This window comes from Stegostoma tigrinum, chromosome 25, assembly GCF_030684315.1.
Source record: "Stegostoma tigrinum isolate sSteTig4 chromosome 25, sSteTig4.hap1, whole genome shotgun sequence".
Taxonomy (NCBI): Eukaryota; Metazoa; Chordata; class Chondrichthyes; order Orectolobiformes; family Stegostomatidae; genus Stegostoma; species Stegostoma tigrinum.
Genome location: NC_081378.1, coordinates 23,671,071 through 23,688,310, shown reverse-complemented (window position 1 = coordinate 23,688,310; position 17,240 = coordinate 23,671,071). Strand labels below are relative to the sequence as shown.

Genomic DNA, 17,240 nt, shown 5'->3' with positions numbered 1-17,240 from the left:
AGTCAACCACATTGCTGTGGGCCTGGAGTCACATGTAGCCATGTAAGGATGGCAGTTTCCTTCCCTAAAGGACATTGGTGAACCACATGGACTTTCCCCCAACAATTGGCAGTGGATTCGTGGTTGTCATTTGACTCTTAATTTCAGATATTACCTCTGCTGTGGTGAGATTTGAACCCAGGTCCCCAGAACATTACCTGGGTCTCTGGATTAACAGTCCAGCAATAATATCACAAGGCTATTGCCTCCCCACACAGTACACAGTACAGTGGAATTGTGGCTGCACTGGAGATGTTTATTATTATGCCACAGTTAAGAAAAGAGGTGTGCAGACAAATTTTGTCTGTTGTATATTTCTAATAAATGTAGACAAACTGCAAATAACAGGTCCCATGCCCAAAGTCAGGGTGACAAAGTTCATGGATACGAAATTGCTGAATCAACCAAGCCTAAAACAAAACTTGGTGTGACTTCTTATACTCTCCATTCATAAGAAGAGCTGTGATATTACAGTTGTTACAGTTACTCTTTTGTGATTAATTTAATTCCTGTAATTGAAATACGAAGGAAATGTGCAATCATTAAAATGTCTGTTTTATACTTTGTGGAAATTTGTACATTAGCCTTCCAGGCCAAGTTTTAAATGCTGAACAGGAAGATATTCACTGGTCTTTGGCACATTATTTTAATGTAACATATAGATTAAATCAATTCTTTGTTAAAGTTGTCAGTAAATAGAATTTTAGAATCCCAACTGTCCTGGCTGAAGGATGCCTGGATAATGTTTTCTGACATTTTCTGTGTCATGGTAGGTACTTTAGCGGTTATGTTCCTAGATTTACAATCCAGAGATTTGGACTAATTGAGTGAATTTCTCATAATCCCTCACTAGACCCATCCCCCACCATCCTGGCTAAAATGTAGTGGATAATTTCATCATAATCTTGACAGCTGTCTGCAACAATGTAAGGCTGCGAGCAGCATTAATTGCTTTAAGGCAAATTCCTGCCCCTATTAAAAGGAAGTTGTGTGTTAAAGAACTAATAGTCAATTAGATTGGCCAGCAGCTCTGGAATTGTAGCAAAGCCACATAGGATAGTGGCCATTGCTGGGACCATAGGCAGTCTGCCAGGTTGAAAAGCCCAGGTAGATATGGGATTGGGCATCTTGACAAGTTACAGAGTGTGAGGGAGGCAAGGTTCAAGACACAACGGAGAGCTTTAAAAGGGCGAAGTGAACCTTTAGAAGGGAGAAAGGAGGGCCACTTTCAGTGGCTCAGAGGGACCCAAGAGAGGTTATCTTTTACCCTTCCTAGTTAAACACCTTCCTGCATCACATGACCCTCCCCCCACTGATTAAGATCATAACACCATAAGACATAGGAGTGGAAGTAAGGCCATTCAGCCCATCGAGTCCACTCCACCATTTAATCATGGCTGATGGGCATTTCAACTCCACTTACCCGCACTCTCCCCATAGCCCTTAATTCCTTCCGAGATTAAGAAATTATCAATCTCTTCCTTGATTAATGTACAGTGGAAGGATGAAACATATAAGTGGCTGATTTCAATAGGCCTAAAGGTAGATGACTGCTGAATGTTTCCCTGACCCTGCAGTAAATTTCAGGTAACTGAATGAGGGAAGACTGTACTGTATTTTGAGCTCCGACCTTCTTTTCAAGCCTGTCGATAGGAACTCACAAAATATAACAAATAATAGAGTATATGTGTAAATCGTATGGCAGCTTGAGAATTTAAATTAAATTTTAAAATATCTGGCTTCACCAAAAATATCCAAGAAGTTATTAGATTGTTGAAAACATACTTTAGGGAAGAACCTGTGCTGCCTCACTTATGTAACTGTTCTCTGAAGTAGCCTAGCCACTCAATTGTATTGCAATAAGTACCATTCTCGATAATGACACCCGTAAACAGAGAATTGAAACAAACAGGCAGCTGTAAAATACATGCTCTTCCTTCAGAAAAGCTAAGACTGTTGATATGCTGTACATACTAGTTACAGAGTACAATGCATTTTTTCTCATTGTAAAGCACAAACTGGAAAATTATTTTGGGAAGGTGTTGCCTAATAACGCTCTAAATGAGATAAACAAGCTCAACATGGATTGGAATGAGACTTTTTGACTTTTCCTTATTTCTATGCATGATTGGGGTAAACTCATTGAAATATCAGGGAACCTGCCAGAAACAGAATAACTTGCAGAATAACTAGCACTACATTTTGGCATTGAACAAGTTGTACAGCAGCTGTAAGAGTTGTTTACTACTTTAAATATCTTCAATTAAATAAAATTAATTGGGTCTAAGGTATTTTTCTCCAGATAAGAAATAAATAATACAAGATTGTTCATTTCTGCATTTGTCCACACTGATAGGGATAATGTTTAGCCATGGTTGGGAACATGGTCTTATGAGCGGTAGAAAGGAAGTTTGACTAATTGTTAAACCTCATTAACATGCTGCTTGTTAACCTGCCAACCAATTTGACCAAGATGGTAGCAGGAAACAGCTGTCAGCTAAAATTATGTGGCTGGAGACTTGTGGGCACAGCTGTTGCCACAAGGTGCAAGGATCAGAAGGGTTCAGAATTGCAGTCACTGCCTAGAGAAGAAGAAGCCCTAATGCAAGGAAGGCTTAAGATTTCCTTGTTTGTGTAGCAAGAACATAACTGCTTCTCCTGTCCCACAAGGAAACTTCAAAGAAATGATAACTTCTTATCTTACTGGCCCTTTCTTGGTCCCCATTGCAGTTGATGCCAGCTTTAGCATGGGGGGAAACTCAAAATAAGGTCTCAGGTTAAAAAATGCAGTCATGTTTTGATGATATGCATATGTATTGATGACATGCATAGTTAGGGAAAGCTCTGCCAACAGTTAGTGGATGTCCTATCCCTAGCAATTTAAAGTGGCACTTGGCCAGAATGATCTGAGATTGGAGTGGGTAATTTCCCAATCCATATTAACTGTCCCTTTCCATGGGTTACTGCTGGGTTAGCTCGAATTGACCCTGGTTGGTTCTTTCCTTGACAACCGAAAAAAAATTGGTGGAATCTACAACGACAAACTTTCTATATCACCATACTGAGAACAAGAAAATTGGAGGGTCTGTCATGCTTTGGAGCCTCATTGAAGTGAAGTAATTATGTCAAAGTCTAGGAGATGTGACTGCCCACCTATCTCCCAATCTTTCTCAGCTGAAAAATGTTTCAGAATGAGGAAGAAATGAAATGATCGGAAATAAAGTCCAGGTAAAGAAAATACTGACAAATTAAAATCAAACTAAGAATGTAGTTGAAGTTAACAGTTTGTGAAAATGATTTAATTCAATGTCTTTTTTCTGTCTCTGTGGTGCATGACTAAGATATTTGTTACGCTGGCAAATTGAAGCCTGAAAGCCAATGTAGATCACAGCACAGGGAACATTTTTGCACAACAAGTAACATTGCAACATGGGTTTTTTGTACTTTTTACAGCCGTTTTTACTGGACAGCTATAGTAGGCATACTTTGACATAAAATTTATGGACTCAGAATTATGTAGAGTGTAAAGTTAACATTATTTTTGTTACTGTTGCTAATTAAAATTTTCATGTACATCCAGAGACTGATACCTTAATCAGTTCAAACTCTCCACAGAGGATGAGGATTTGCGAGAAAAGTTGGTCAAGCAATCAAAAGTTTGTGAAACTTTCATTTTCAGTTGATTTTAGAAAACTAAGCAATGTGGGCCCAAGATTTCCTGCTCAGGCCTGTGTAGGCAACATGCCTGGGAGTGCCTGATTTATAACTCAATCTTTCTTAAAGTAACAGGGTACAGCAATTTCTCAGAACTCTGCACTGTGCACTGATATAAACTATCAGTAACCACCACTGCAAATATCCATACCAATCTCCCTTGAACTGATTGACTTGCTCAGCCATTTCAGTTAAGAGACCAGTTAAGAGTTAACCACATTGCAATGGACCTAGATATATTTATGTAGGCTAGACTAGGTAAGGTTGGCAGTTTTCCTCCTCTAAAGGCTATTACTGAACCAGATGAGTTTTTACAGCAATTGATGATTTTAGTTGCAAGATCACCATGGCTGATGATTTGCTTTCCATTCCAGATTTTTAATTTTAATTGTATTTAATTTCAACCACCTGCAGTGAGATTCAACCCCTTGTGCTCATGCACTTGTCTGGGCTCTGGATTATTAGTCCAGTGACATGATCATAATGACATCTTCTCCCCTTTGTGTCAGAAAGAAAATTGTCTTGCACATGTCAACATGGATAGGATTCCCACCAATCAGTGATGCACCACATTTGAGACCCAGGGTATAATAAGTGGCTGAAGACAGATCTCTGCCAATCACTACAGGGACTATATAAGCACTCCCCAGAGTCAGAGTGCCATACACCCAGAAGAATGTTAAATCTGGGATCTTTCAGCTGGGGATTGAGGCTGAAGGGAGGTAGTGATTTGAAGTACAAGCAGAGAAGGACCAGTTGAGGGGCTCAGACCTTAGTAATGCCTAATCTGAGAAAGGGTACATCAATTGTAGTACCCCCATCCCAGCTGAGACCACAGCAAGTTCCATGCCGAGTTGCTGCTCTTTTCTACTGCTGTCCTTAAAACAGCTGAAGGTGTTTTGGCAGATTCACAATTGAAGCTGGGTTGGGAAATGGCCCTTGCCCTCAATTGGTGCGTCATTGAAGAGCCACCTTAGTCATTGCCCACATCCCAGAAAACTGCAGCAATGTCTGGGATGAATGTGAGAGCATAAGGAATGCTGTCTGGGAAATTTTGTGTGCCTTTCCCTCAAACATGTCAGTGGAACCCATACAATTGTACATCCCCCCCCCGCCACCACTGCCAAAGGATGATACATTGATAAGATAATCCTACTGCTCAGTCTTGTGTCTGCTTAGTTTTCTAAAATCAACTGAAAATGAAAGTTTCACAAACTTTTGATTGCTTGACCAACTTTTCTCGCAAATCCTCATCCTCTGTGGAGAGTTTGAACTGGTTAAGGTATCAGTCTCTGGATGTACATGAAAATTTTAATTAGCAACAGTAACAAAAATAATGTTAACTTTACACTCTACATAATTCTGAGTCCATAAATTTTATGTCAAAGTATGCCTACTATAGCTGTCCAGTAAAACCGGCTGTAAAAAGTACAAATAACCTCTTCAGCAGGGAGGTCTGCACTGGAGACGGAACATAATGTGGATTGTGAACCCATGAAACTCCTGTTATATAGGACAAACTATCATAATGGTAAAGGTAGATACATGAATGGAAGAAGCTTTTCAAGTTTCAATCCTTCTAATATTTTTACAGTCATAGAGTCATACAGCATAGAAACAGACCCATCAGGCCCCCATGTCTAGGCTGACCAACAAATACCAAACTACACTAATCCCATTTACCCACACTTGGTCCATAAGCTACTATGCCGTGGCATTTTAAGTACTCACCAAGATGCTTCTTAAATGTTACAAAGGTACCTGTGCCTCAGGTAGTATGTTCCATATAGCTACCATCCTTTGGATGAAAACAATTTCTCCGATGTCCTTTAAACAACTTGCTATTCACCTTTAGACTTATGGCCTCTGGTCTTAGACAGGTCTGCTATGGGGGGAATGATACCCACAATCTATTCTGGCTATGTCTCTCATAATTTTGTGTAGCTCAATCGGATCCTCCCTCAGCCTTCTCTGCTCCAAAAAAAAACAAGCCCAGCCCATCCAGTCTCTCCTCGTAACTGAGACTTTTCCTCCCAGGCAACATCCTGGTGAATCTCCTTAGCGCTCTTTTCAGTGCAGTTGTTTTTCCAATATGGTTGCAATCAGACTATCTGGTCTGTGTCCTAACCAATGTTTTATAAAGTTGTAAGAAGACTTCATCGCTCCTATTTTCTATGCCCTGGCTAATGAAGGCCAGCATCCTATATGCCTTTTTCACCACCCTGTCTACCTGTGCTGACACCTTCAGGGATCAATGGACTTGTATACCAAGGTTCCTTTCCTTCTTATTACTGCCTAGGGACCTACAATTCATTGTGTATATTCTTCCCTTATTAGACTTTCCAAAATGCCACACCTTGCACTTGTCAGGATTAAATTCCATCTACCATTTTGCTGCTCAGTTTACAACTGATCAATATCAGACCGTAGCCTGAGACGATACTCCTCGCTATCAATGACACCACCAATTTTCATGTCATCTGCAAACTCAGCAATTATGTTTTCTACATTCACATCCACATCGTTAATTATAAAAAACAACCCTCCACCATCACCCCTTTGTCTCCTAGTTCTAAACTCATTTTGGATCAGATTTTACAACTTGTCTTGGACACCGTGAACACTTATGTTTTGGAGCAGCCTGTTCACCAAGGAAAGACTAGGGGAAATAATAAATTGTGATAAGTGTGTATTTAGCATTTTATCCTCCCTCATTCAATCATTCAGTGGACCGGGGACAGATTCTTCATAGGGGAAAGAAAAACACTAAGAGAAATTTCCCTACATTCCTTATTGCTGATGTCTTCCAGAAGAAAAATCTCTCAGGACAGTAGGCAATTGAAACTGTGCATATAGTGATGGCAAAGCCCATGAAATAACCTTTAACTTGTCAGTGATAATGAAACAGATGAAACATTTGTGAAAGGTGATGAAATGTTCATTTTATCTTGTTACATAGATCCGGTGGATGATGAAGGAGGAAAAAGTTGTTTTTTATAACACAGTGTGGAAGTAGAGGAACACAGCAGGCCAGGCAGCATCAGAGGAGCAGGAAAACTGACATTTCGGGTCAGGACATTGGGGTCAGGAATGCAGGACATTCTGAAGGGGGAGGGTGAACAGCCAGCTGTTGTGGTGCATATAGGCACCAATGATATAGGAAAAAAATCAGATGAGGTCCTACAAGCAGAATTTAGAAGTTAGGAGCCAAGTTAAAAAGTAGGACCTGAGGTAGTTCTAGTCAGAGCAGAAATGAAAGAATAGGCAGGATAAATGAGTGGCTTGAGAGATGGTGCAGGAGGGAGGGATTCAGATTTTTGGGACATTGAGACCGGTTCTTGGGGAGCTGGGACTATTACAACCCAGATAAGTGGCAGGGGGATGGGAACCAAATGAGGAGGTTAGTTGACAGTAAGGAGGTAGCAACTAAAGTCTGTAAGGAACTAGATAATGAAGTCAGTTGACTAAGAGGAAGAGTAGGCAGAGAGCAGATGATGAACGCAGATGGACAGGTGGTCTGAGGTGCACTTATTTTAATGCGAGAAGTGTAGGAGGTACGGCAGATGAATTTAGGGCTCAGATTAGTACCTGGGAGTATGATGTTATTTCCATTACTGAGACTTGGTTGAGGGAAGGGCAAGATTTGCAACTAAATATCCCAGGATATAGATCCTTCAGGTGGGATAGACAGGGAGGTAAAAGGGGTGGAGGAGTTGCATTACTGGCCAAAGAGGATATCACAACTGTGCTGAAGGAGGGCACTATGGAGAACTCGATCAGTGAGGCAATATGGGCAGAGCTCAGAATAGGAAGGGTGCAGTAACAATGTTGGGGCTGTACTATAGGCCTCCCAACAGTCAGCATGAGATAGAGACACAAGTATATAGACAGATTATGGAAAGATGTAGGAGCAACAGGCTGGTGGTGATCAGAGATTTTAATTTTCCCAACATTGACTGGGATTCACTCATTGTTAGGGGGTTTAGACGGAGCAGAATTTGTAAGGACCATCCAGGAGAGTTTTTTAGAGCAGTATGTAAATAGTCCAACTCGAGAAGGGGTCACACTAGACCTGGTGTTGAGGAATGAGCCCAGCCAGGTGGTGAAGTTTCAGTAGGGGATTACTTTGGGAATCGTGATCACAATTCCATAAGTTTTAAAATACTGACAGTCAAAGACGAGAGTGGTCCTAAAGGAAGAGTGCTGAACTGGGGGAAGGCCAACTATAGCAAAATTCAACAGGAGTTGGGGAATGTGGATTGGGAGCAGCTGTTTGAGGGTAAATCCACATTTGACATGTGGGAGGCTTTTAAAGAGAGGTTGATTAGAGTGCAGGATTGACTTGTCCCTGTGAAAATGAGGGATAGAAAGGGCAAGATTAGGGAACCATGGATGACAGGTGAAATTGTGAGACTAGCAAAAAGGACAAAAAAAGCATACATAAGGTCCAGGCAACTGAAAACAGATGAAACTTTGGAAGAATATCAGGAAAGTTGGACCAATCTGAAACGAGGAATTAAGAAGGCTGAAAGGGGTTGTGAAATATCTTTAGCAAACAGGGTTAAGGAAAACCTCAAAGCCTTTTATTCATACATAGGGAGCCAGAGGGTAACTAGAGAAGGGGTTGGCCCACTCAAGGACAAAGGAGGGAAGTTATGCAAGGAGTCAGAGGAAATGAGCGAGATTCTTAATGAGTACTTTGCATCAGTATTCACTGAGGAGAGAGACATGACAGATGTTGAGGTTAGGGATAGATGTTTGATTACTCTAGGTCAAGTCAGCATGAGGAGAGGGGAAGTATTGGGTATTCTAAAAAGCATTAGGGTGGACAAGACCCCAGGTCCAGATGGGATTTCTCCCAGGTTACTGAGGGAAGCAAGAGAGGAAATAGCTGGGGCCTTAACAGATATCTTTGCAGCATCCCTGAGCATGGGCGAGATCCCAGGGAACTGGAGAATTGCTCATGTTGTCCCCTTGTTTAAGAAGTGTAGCAAGAATAATCTAGGAAATTATAGACCAGTGAGCCTGATGTCAGTGGTAGGGAAGCTGCTGGAGAAGATACTGAGGGATAGGATCTAATTACATTTGGAAGAAAATGGGCTTATTAGTGATAGACAGCATGGTTTTGTGCAGGGAAGGCCATTACTTACTAACTTGATAGAATTATTTGAGGAAGTGACAAAGTTTGTAGATAAGGGAAGGGCTGTAGATGTTATATACATGGACTTCAGTAAGGTGTTTGATAAGGTTACTCTGGTAGGCTGATGGAGAAAGTGAAGTCGAATGGGGTCCGGGGTGTACTAGCTAGATGGATAGAGAACTGGCTGGGCAACAGGAGACAGAGAGTTGTAGTGGAAGGGAGTTTCTCAAAATGGAGAATTGTGACCAGTGATGTTCCACAGGTACCCGTATTGGGACCACTGTTGTTTGTGATATGCATACATGATCTGGAGGAAGGTTTGGATGGTCTGATTAGCAAGTTTGCAGATGACACTAAGATTGGTGGAGTAGCAGTTAGTGAAGGGGACTGTCGGAGAGTGCAGCAGAATATAGATAGATTGGAGAGTTGGGTAGAGAAATGGTAGATGGAATTCAGTCTAGACAAATGCAAGGTGATGCATTATGGATGATCCAATTCAACAGTGAACGGTACGGTAAATGGAAAATCCCTGGGGAAAATTGATGCACAGAGAGTTCTGGGTGTTCAGGTCCATTGTACCCTGAAGGTGGCAACGCAGGTGGATAGAGTGGTCAGGAAGGCATACGGCATGCTTTCATTCTTTGGACAGGGTATTGAGTACAAGAGTTGGCAGGTCATGTTGCAGTTGTATAGGACTTTGGGTTCGACCACGTTTGGAATACTGTGTACAGTTCTGGTTGCCACATTACTAAAAGGATGTGGATGCTTTGGAGAGGGTGCAGGGGAGGTTCACCAGTATGTTGCCTGGCATGGAGGGCGCTAGCTATGAAGAAAGGTTGAGTAGATTAGGATTATTTACATTAGAAAGATGGAGATTGAGGGGGTACCTGATTGAGGTCTATGAAATCATGAGAGATGTAGACAGGGTGGATAGCAAGAAGGTTTTTCCCAGAGTGGGGGACTCAGTTGCTAGGGGTCATGATTTCAAGATGAGAGGGGAAAGTTTAAGGGAGATATGTGGGGAAAGCTCTTTACACAGAGGGTGGTGCGCCTGGAACACGTTGCCAGCAGAGGTGGTAGATGTGGGCACGATACTGTCATTTAAGATGTATCTAGATAGACACATGAATGGGCAGGGAGCAGAGGGATACAGATGCTTGCAAAATAGGCGACAGGTTTAGATAGAGGATCTGGATCAGTGCAGGCTTAGAGGGCCAAAGGGCCTGTTCCTGTGCAGTAATTTTCTTTGTTCTCTTTGTCTTTGACCCTTCTTCAGAAATGGGGGAGGGAGAAGCGAGCTCTGAAATAAATAGAGAGAAGTGGAGTGGGGCTGGGGAAGGTAGATGGGATGGCGATGCCCATCACTTACCTTCCCCAGTCCCACCCCCCTCTCTATTTATTTCAGAGCTCGCTTCTCCCTCCCCCATTTCTGAAGAAGAGTCCCAACCCGAAATGTCAGCTTTCTTGCTCCTTTGATGCTGTCCGGCCTGCTGTGTTCCTCCAGCTCCACACTGTGTTATCTCTGACTCCAGCCTTGGCAGTTCTAACTATTTCTAAGAAAATTGTTTAATGTTGTGTGCATCTTAACAGATAATTTCTCCAGGGGTGAAGGCATACACTGTGATATTTGACATCAAGGAGACCCTCTGCCAAGAACAAGTGGAACTGCGTACTTGTCCATTCAAATCTGACAGTCATGCTGTAAGGATTTTTACATGAATCATTCCTTTGTAAAAGCCCACAAGTTTTTAAAATGACCTGTAACTACTCAAATTATTGGTGTGTCATCTAATTCAAACAGTAAATAAGATAATTATGTAGTTGCCCTGTAACTAGAATGTGTTGTGAATAGTAAGATGAAATTATTACAGATGCTGGAATCTGTGCCGTAAACAACAAATGCTGGTGATCACAATGGGTCAGGTAGCAGCTATGGACATAGAACAAGCCAACGTTTCAAGTCTAGATGACTCTTCATCAGAGCTGATGAGAATTATTGAGGGGGCAGCATTTATGCTATAGTGGTGGGGACGTGGGGAAATGTGGAGTCCTCAGGGAGAATGGATATTGGTAGTTCAGGTTAAGTTATCGGAATGTGAGAATGGCAGGACAATGGTGTCTCTACTTGTGAACCAACTCCCATTACTGCCTCCTGAGGTGCTGCTTGGCCTGCTGTGTTCATCCAGCTCCACACTTTGTTATCCTGTTACTTCCTATTTTTTCTGATGAAGGGTCTAGGCCCGAAACATCAGCTTTTGTGCTCCTGAGATGCTGCTTAGCCTGCTGTGTTCATCCAGCTTCACACTTTGTTATCTCGGATTCTCCAACATCTGCAGTTCCCATTATCTCTGATCCCATTATTTCCCTTTCTTTCAGCTTGTTACGTTGTCTGTTCCCATGCCCTCTCTCCCCTCCCCCAATCACAATGCAACTAACTGTTCTTTCAAGCCTGGCAGTTAGATATACTCCATTGTTCTGCCGTTCTCACATTCCAATCACTCAATCTAAATTACCAACATCCCTTCTCCCTCAGCACTCCACCCCTCACACCCCATGCCTGCCTTCCCCACCTCACATACCCCCCGCCGACAATAGCATAAATGCTTCCACCTCCACACCACGTCAGCTTTGACGAAGAGTCATCTAGACTAGAAATGTTAGCTTGCTGTTTGTCCATGGAAGCTGCCTGACCCACTGTGATCTCCAGCATTTGTTATTTTCAGTGCATTGTGAATAATGTTGATTGTAGGCTGGGCTGTTAATGTTTTGTAATCACAAATGCCCTTTGCTTTTTGCAAGAAATAAATTTTAAGAGTTAGTCTGAAACATAAACCTTATCTGGAATCATTGCCTATTTTTTCAAGAAAATATGATCATTTGTTTTCTCAATGTTGCTACAGGAATACTTGTGGTCCTGCTTTGAATGTGTAGGCGGTGGGGGTATAAGAAGATGATAAGGGATGCCAGACTAGAAAAGTGCATTGGCAACTGAGACCTGACCTTCTGCTTTGTGGCTGGACAATTGTACCAAAGAAATGTACAAGTAGAAATTGATTCCACTAGGTTGTTGTTCCAGATCTTTCGTACTCCTGCCACTATTTCCACAACAGACACAGTTCTGTCAGTTGTTATCAAAATAATCATTGCCCTGATGTTTGGTCCAATGAATATTTTATGCAACAGTAACAATGATCATGCTGTGTGGTTGGATTGTTGAAGTCGCATATACTTTGTTTTTTACTGGGTTATTTAAATCATCCTTTTCCCATAAAATATACGCAGAAATAACATGTCATCCTGCAAATGGATCATGTCCAAAGATGGCAGGCAATAAAAAAAATGGCAGCAGCAGTCAGTGGCAAAAGTTGACGAAAATCAATAGACAAAACATTATATATTTCCCACTGTTTGATCACAAGCAATAAGCATGAAATAAATTCCAACACATTTCTTTAAATGCATGAAAACTTCAATAGCCAACAATCATCCAAACATTTATCCTGTACTCTGCCAAGAACATGACTGGAACAGTCACAGATTTGCAGCAGCAATAATGAATACAACATTCTATTCCAGCCCAAATTAAGTTTCAAACCCTAATACTGTCCCAATTGCGTCAAATTCTTTTTATTATATTTAATCAGCCCTACTATTATTTATGTACTCAACTTTCTTTAGAATACTTTAATGCATCACAGTTTGAAACATATGTTTGATGTTTTAGCCAATAACAGATAACATTGTTTTTACATGCTTTCTATTACCAAGAAAACTTGGAATATTATAGGATAAATTGGGTAAGTGATTTGGCACATGACATGATTCTGGTGTTGTGTATGTAACATTTTCTGAATAATGCAATTCTGCACAAAAAAAAATCAGAGGGCATCAAAAAGATAATTCAATAGCAAAACTGAGCAACAATAAAATTCACAGAATCACAGAATTGTTGCAGTACACAAAGTAGCCATTCGGCCCGCTGTGCCTTTATCGTTTTATTACCTAGTGCAAACTCCTCCCATTTCTCCATATATCACTATGAACCATTTGTTTGCAAGTAATCCTTCAATGCCCTCTTAATGTATCAATTGAACCTGCCTCTACCACAATTCCATGCAGTGTATTCCATTATCCTTGCTGAGTGAAAAAGTTTTTTCTCACATTACCCTTGCTTCGTTTGTATGTCACTTTAAACATATGCTCTCTTGTGCTTTTTGCTTACAAGCAAGAATAAATTCTCTTTATCTACTCTGTCCAGTCTGCTCATTATTCTGAATACCTCTATCATATCTCCTCTTATCCTTTTTTTCCAAAGAGAACAATCCCAACTTAGATTCGTATAGTCATAGAACTATGCAGCATGGAAACAGAAGCTTTGGTCCAACTTGTCCATGCCAACCAGATATTATAAATTAATCTAGTCCCATTTTTCAGCATTTTGCCCATATCCCTGTAAATCCTTCCTATCCACATTCCCATCTAGATGCCTTTTAAATGTTGTAAGTGTACTAGTCTCTATCACTTCCTTTGGCAGCTCATTCCATACACGTACCACCTTCTGTGTGAAAAAGTTGCCCCTAATGTTTGTTGTAAGTCTTTCTCCTCTCATTTTAAACCTATGCGTTCTAGTTTTGGATTCCCCTATCACAGGAAAAAGACCTTGACTATTCACCTATCCATGCTCCTCATGATTTTATGAGCTTCTATAAGGTCTCACCTCAGCCTCTGATGCTCCAGAAAAAATAGTCCCAGCCTATTCATTTTCTGCCAATAGCTCAAACCCTCCAACCCTGGCAACATCCTTAAAAATCTTTTCTGAACCCTTTCTTCCTCTAGCAGGGAGACCAGAATTGAACACAGTATTCTAAAAGTGGCCTAATGAATATCCTGTGCAGCCTCAAAATGACCTCTCAACTGCTGTACTCAATGCACTGACCAATAAAGGCAACTATACCAAATACCTTCTTCACCGTCTTGTCTACCTGGGCCTCCAATTTCAAGGAACTATGAGCCTGCATTCTAAGGCCTCTTTGTTCAGCAATTCTCCTCAAGATCATACCATTAAGTGTGTAGGCCCTGCCCTGATTTGTCGTTCCAAAATGCAGCAACTCACATTTATCTAAATTAAACTCCATCTGCCACTCCTTGGCCCATTGGCCTATTTGATCAAGGTCTCTCTTCAATCTATCCTGATAACTGGAGTTTCTAATTCCTAGAACCATTTTTGAAAATCACATCTGTACTCTCTCCAATGCATTTACATCTCTCTGATAATGTGGCACCCACAAGTGTACACAGTACTCCAGCTGAGTTTTAGCAAGAGCCTTACACAAGTTCACCATCATCTCCTTGCTCTTGTACTCTATGCCATAGTAATAAAGCTGATGATACTGTTGACTTTATTAACTGCTCTCTCTACCGATCCTGCCACCTTCAACGGTCTACGCAAGTATATGCTCAGGTCTCTTTACTTGGTCATCCCTTTAGAATTGTAACCCATATATTCTACCTCATACTTCCCTGCATTGAATCTCATCTGCCGCCTATCTACCTATTCCAACAACCTGTCGGTATCCTTTTGGAGTTCCACAGTGTCCTCCTAAAAGTTTACAATTCTTGTACGAATTGTGCCACTAACAAAGTTAATTCCCCCAGATAATTTTTCTTTAATTTTAAATATATCAAATTGGTTAAATATAAAGTTAAGATGACAAAATTGGAGAAAGGATGAATTAAATTGGAACTCAAGTTGAGTGAAAGCAATGATTAATATTTTTAGTATATTTTTTAAATTCTTAAATTTATGCTACCTTTAATTCAGCAATGTATTAAGAAGTCTGACAATCAAATATTGAAATAATTATTTAAACTTTCTTGCATGTAGCAATTAAAATATTGCCTCCCAAGTAAACAAATTAAGCTTCATAACCCAAATTAGCTAATACAAGATTGATAGTTGAAATTAGTTCCAATTCCAACCAACATTGTCTGTCGCTGGATGTCCAGGGTTCGATCCTTGTGCAGCGTTGTTCTCCTGAGGAATCCTGGAATTAAATTTTGATACAATTTTTCATCCTTCAAGTTTGTTTTGTGACATTATTGATGATCCTTTAGATTCTTTCATCCACAATGTTGAATACTCCTCTGGAAACAGGAAGGCTGCACCTTGCCTTCTTATCTGAAGTAGCTTCTTTGTTCTTTGTTACATTTGGTCTTGGCTTGTCTGTTTGAAAACACAGTTTTCCTGTGATTAACTTCTTAAATTGCTCTGCAAGGCAATTATTTGTCTTTGTGGCAAAAGCAGCCATTTATGGAACAGTTGTTAATATAGTTTTGTTCTAAAGCTTTGATTCCTTCTTCTCCCAGGAATGGCTAATTGCTTTCAATTCCTGTATAAGATTGTCTTTGTCCCTTAACAGTTTATTCCAGGCAGGGTTATCGATGCATCTTTAAATCAATGAACAGTTATTAAAATTCTGACGTTTACATGTAATGGAAAATAACATCTTTGAGCATTTCTAATATTAGACAAATAATTAAACCAATTACTCTAACATTTTTAACTTGACATTTCGTAACAATACAATGCTGAGATAATGAGAATGATAGATTAATAATGAATAAATATATTCATTTCTCCAGGCTGTGGGTATATGTAAAGCAGAAGTTTTCTTCGAATTTGGCTTTCAAATTAAAATACCTGAAGCACCTTCATGTAAACTAATAACGCCTGTGAAAAGAGTTGGTGAGTAATAAAGTGGAGAATTATGTTGAAATCAACAGAATGAAAGTTAGATGGATTCGTCAATACAGGTACAATTCACTTTACCAGATTACCACTTACGTAGTGAGCATTAAAATATACTACAGAATATTTTCGAAAAAGAACAGTTTAGTTTACACCAAGTGGTAGGCCTGCAGGTACAAAGAATGTCTGTAGTGGTTAATTTCATTTTGTAACTTTAGCATTGGCGGAAATCAGTGTACCCCCTACTTCTTTTCTCTTGAAGTGTAATGTATTTAAATACAGGTAATGTAGTTAAATGCGTGGCGCCTTTTATTTCTTTGCACGACTTTGCAGATATCGCAACATAAAGGAACGAATTTCTACAAAGATGGTATAGGGACTTTTAGATTGCTGCATGGTCCCACAGCTCAGAGGGAACATGGGTGAAAACATTAGACAAATACGCAGATGCTGGTGGCAAATATGCAATCTGTTTCTCAGGCTTTCTGCTACTTTTCTGTCACAATCACAGCAGTGCATTGGGAAAACCTGCACAAAAGTGTTATTATGTTGATCTTTAAAGGTAGAAGTGAGGAAGAAGTGACAACATTAAGAAGGAGAACTTATTTTGAATTTGGATTAATTGAATAGAAAACCATGAAGTGATGCTGAACTTATATAACTTGGCTTGGCCACTATTAGAATAGTATGTGCAGCTTTGAATGCTCTGTCATATGAAAGCAAGTAGGGTAGGACAAATAGAACATAGAACATAGAACATAGAACAGTACAGCACAGAACAGGCCCTTCAGCCCACAATGTTGTGCCGACCATTGATCCTCATGTATGCACCCTCAAATTTCTGTGACCATATGCATGTCCAGCAGTCTCTTAAATGACCCCAATGACCTTGCTTCCACAACTGCTGCTGGCAACGCATTCCATGCTCTCACAACTCTCTGCGTAAAGAACCTGCCTCTGACATCCCCTCTATACTTTCCACCAACCAGCTTAAAACTATGACCCCTCGTGCTAGCCATTTCTGCCCTGGGAAATAGTCTCTGGCTATCTTTGTTACAGAACCTTATATGAAATGATGTAGGAATGAGATGTTACGGTTATAAGAGGTTAGTAATGGAAGAATTTCTCACTGAAACTGAGAATTTCAAGATGTTTCAATGAAATTTTAAAATTTATTAGATTTTTTAGTAGGAAAATAATGACAAATTGTTAAAACTGGTTATAAATAAAAGGGGAATAAACTCAGGATTACCAAAAAGAAGAATGTTAGAAGAAATCCGCTCATGTAATGTGCTATTAGAACACCAAATTCTTTTAAGTAGAAACAGTGACTGATATTTGAATAGGAGCAAATGGAATGATGGCCATGATGGCTAAACTGGTGCTTTACTGCGCTACACTATCTGTGCTTCTACAATTGCATGTTTTGAACTCATAGGCAAAGTTCCAACCCTATATAAGCCATGCAACTCATTTATTACCCAGCGCTGCACAGGAATTTCTTGGATTTAAATGCCTGTAAATGCTAAAATCAGTAAGCTTCACAACAGGATATATCCAAAAAGGATATATGTGATATCGATGAGTTTTGCCCTAACA

General features: G+C 40.3%; 1 protein-coding gene across 3 annotated transcripts in view; it reads left to right on the top strand.

Annotated features, from left to right (window-relative positions):
• Positions 1-17,240, top strand: part of LOC125463297 (kininogen-1-like) — a 51,386-nt gene that overhangs the window by 1,897 nt on the left and 32,249 nt on the right. Inside the window, exons 2-3 of one of the 3 annotated variants that reach the window (XM_048554407.2) lie at positions 10,484-10,594; positions 15,536-15,638. In XM_048554407.2, coding sequence (XP_048410364.1) covers positions 10,484-10,594; positions 15,536-15,638 — 214 coding nt within the window. The remainder of the gene's footprint in view (positions 1-10,483; positions 10,595-15,535; positions 15,639-17,240) is intronic. The other 2 variants (XM_048554408.2, XM_048554409.2) reach the window with 2 other exon arrangements.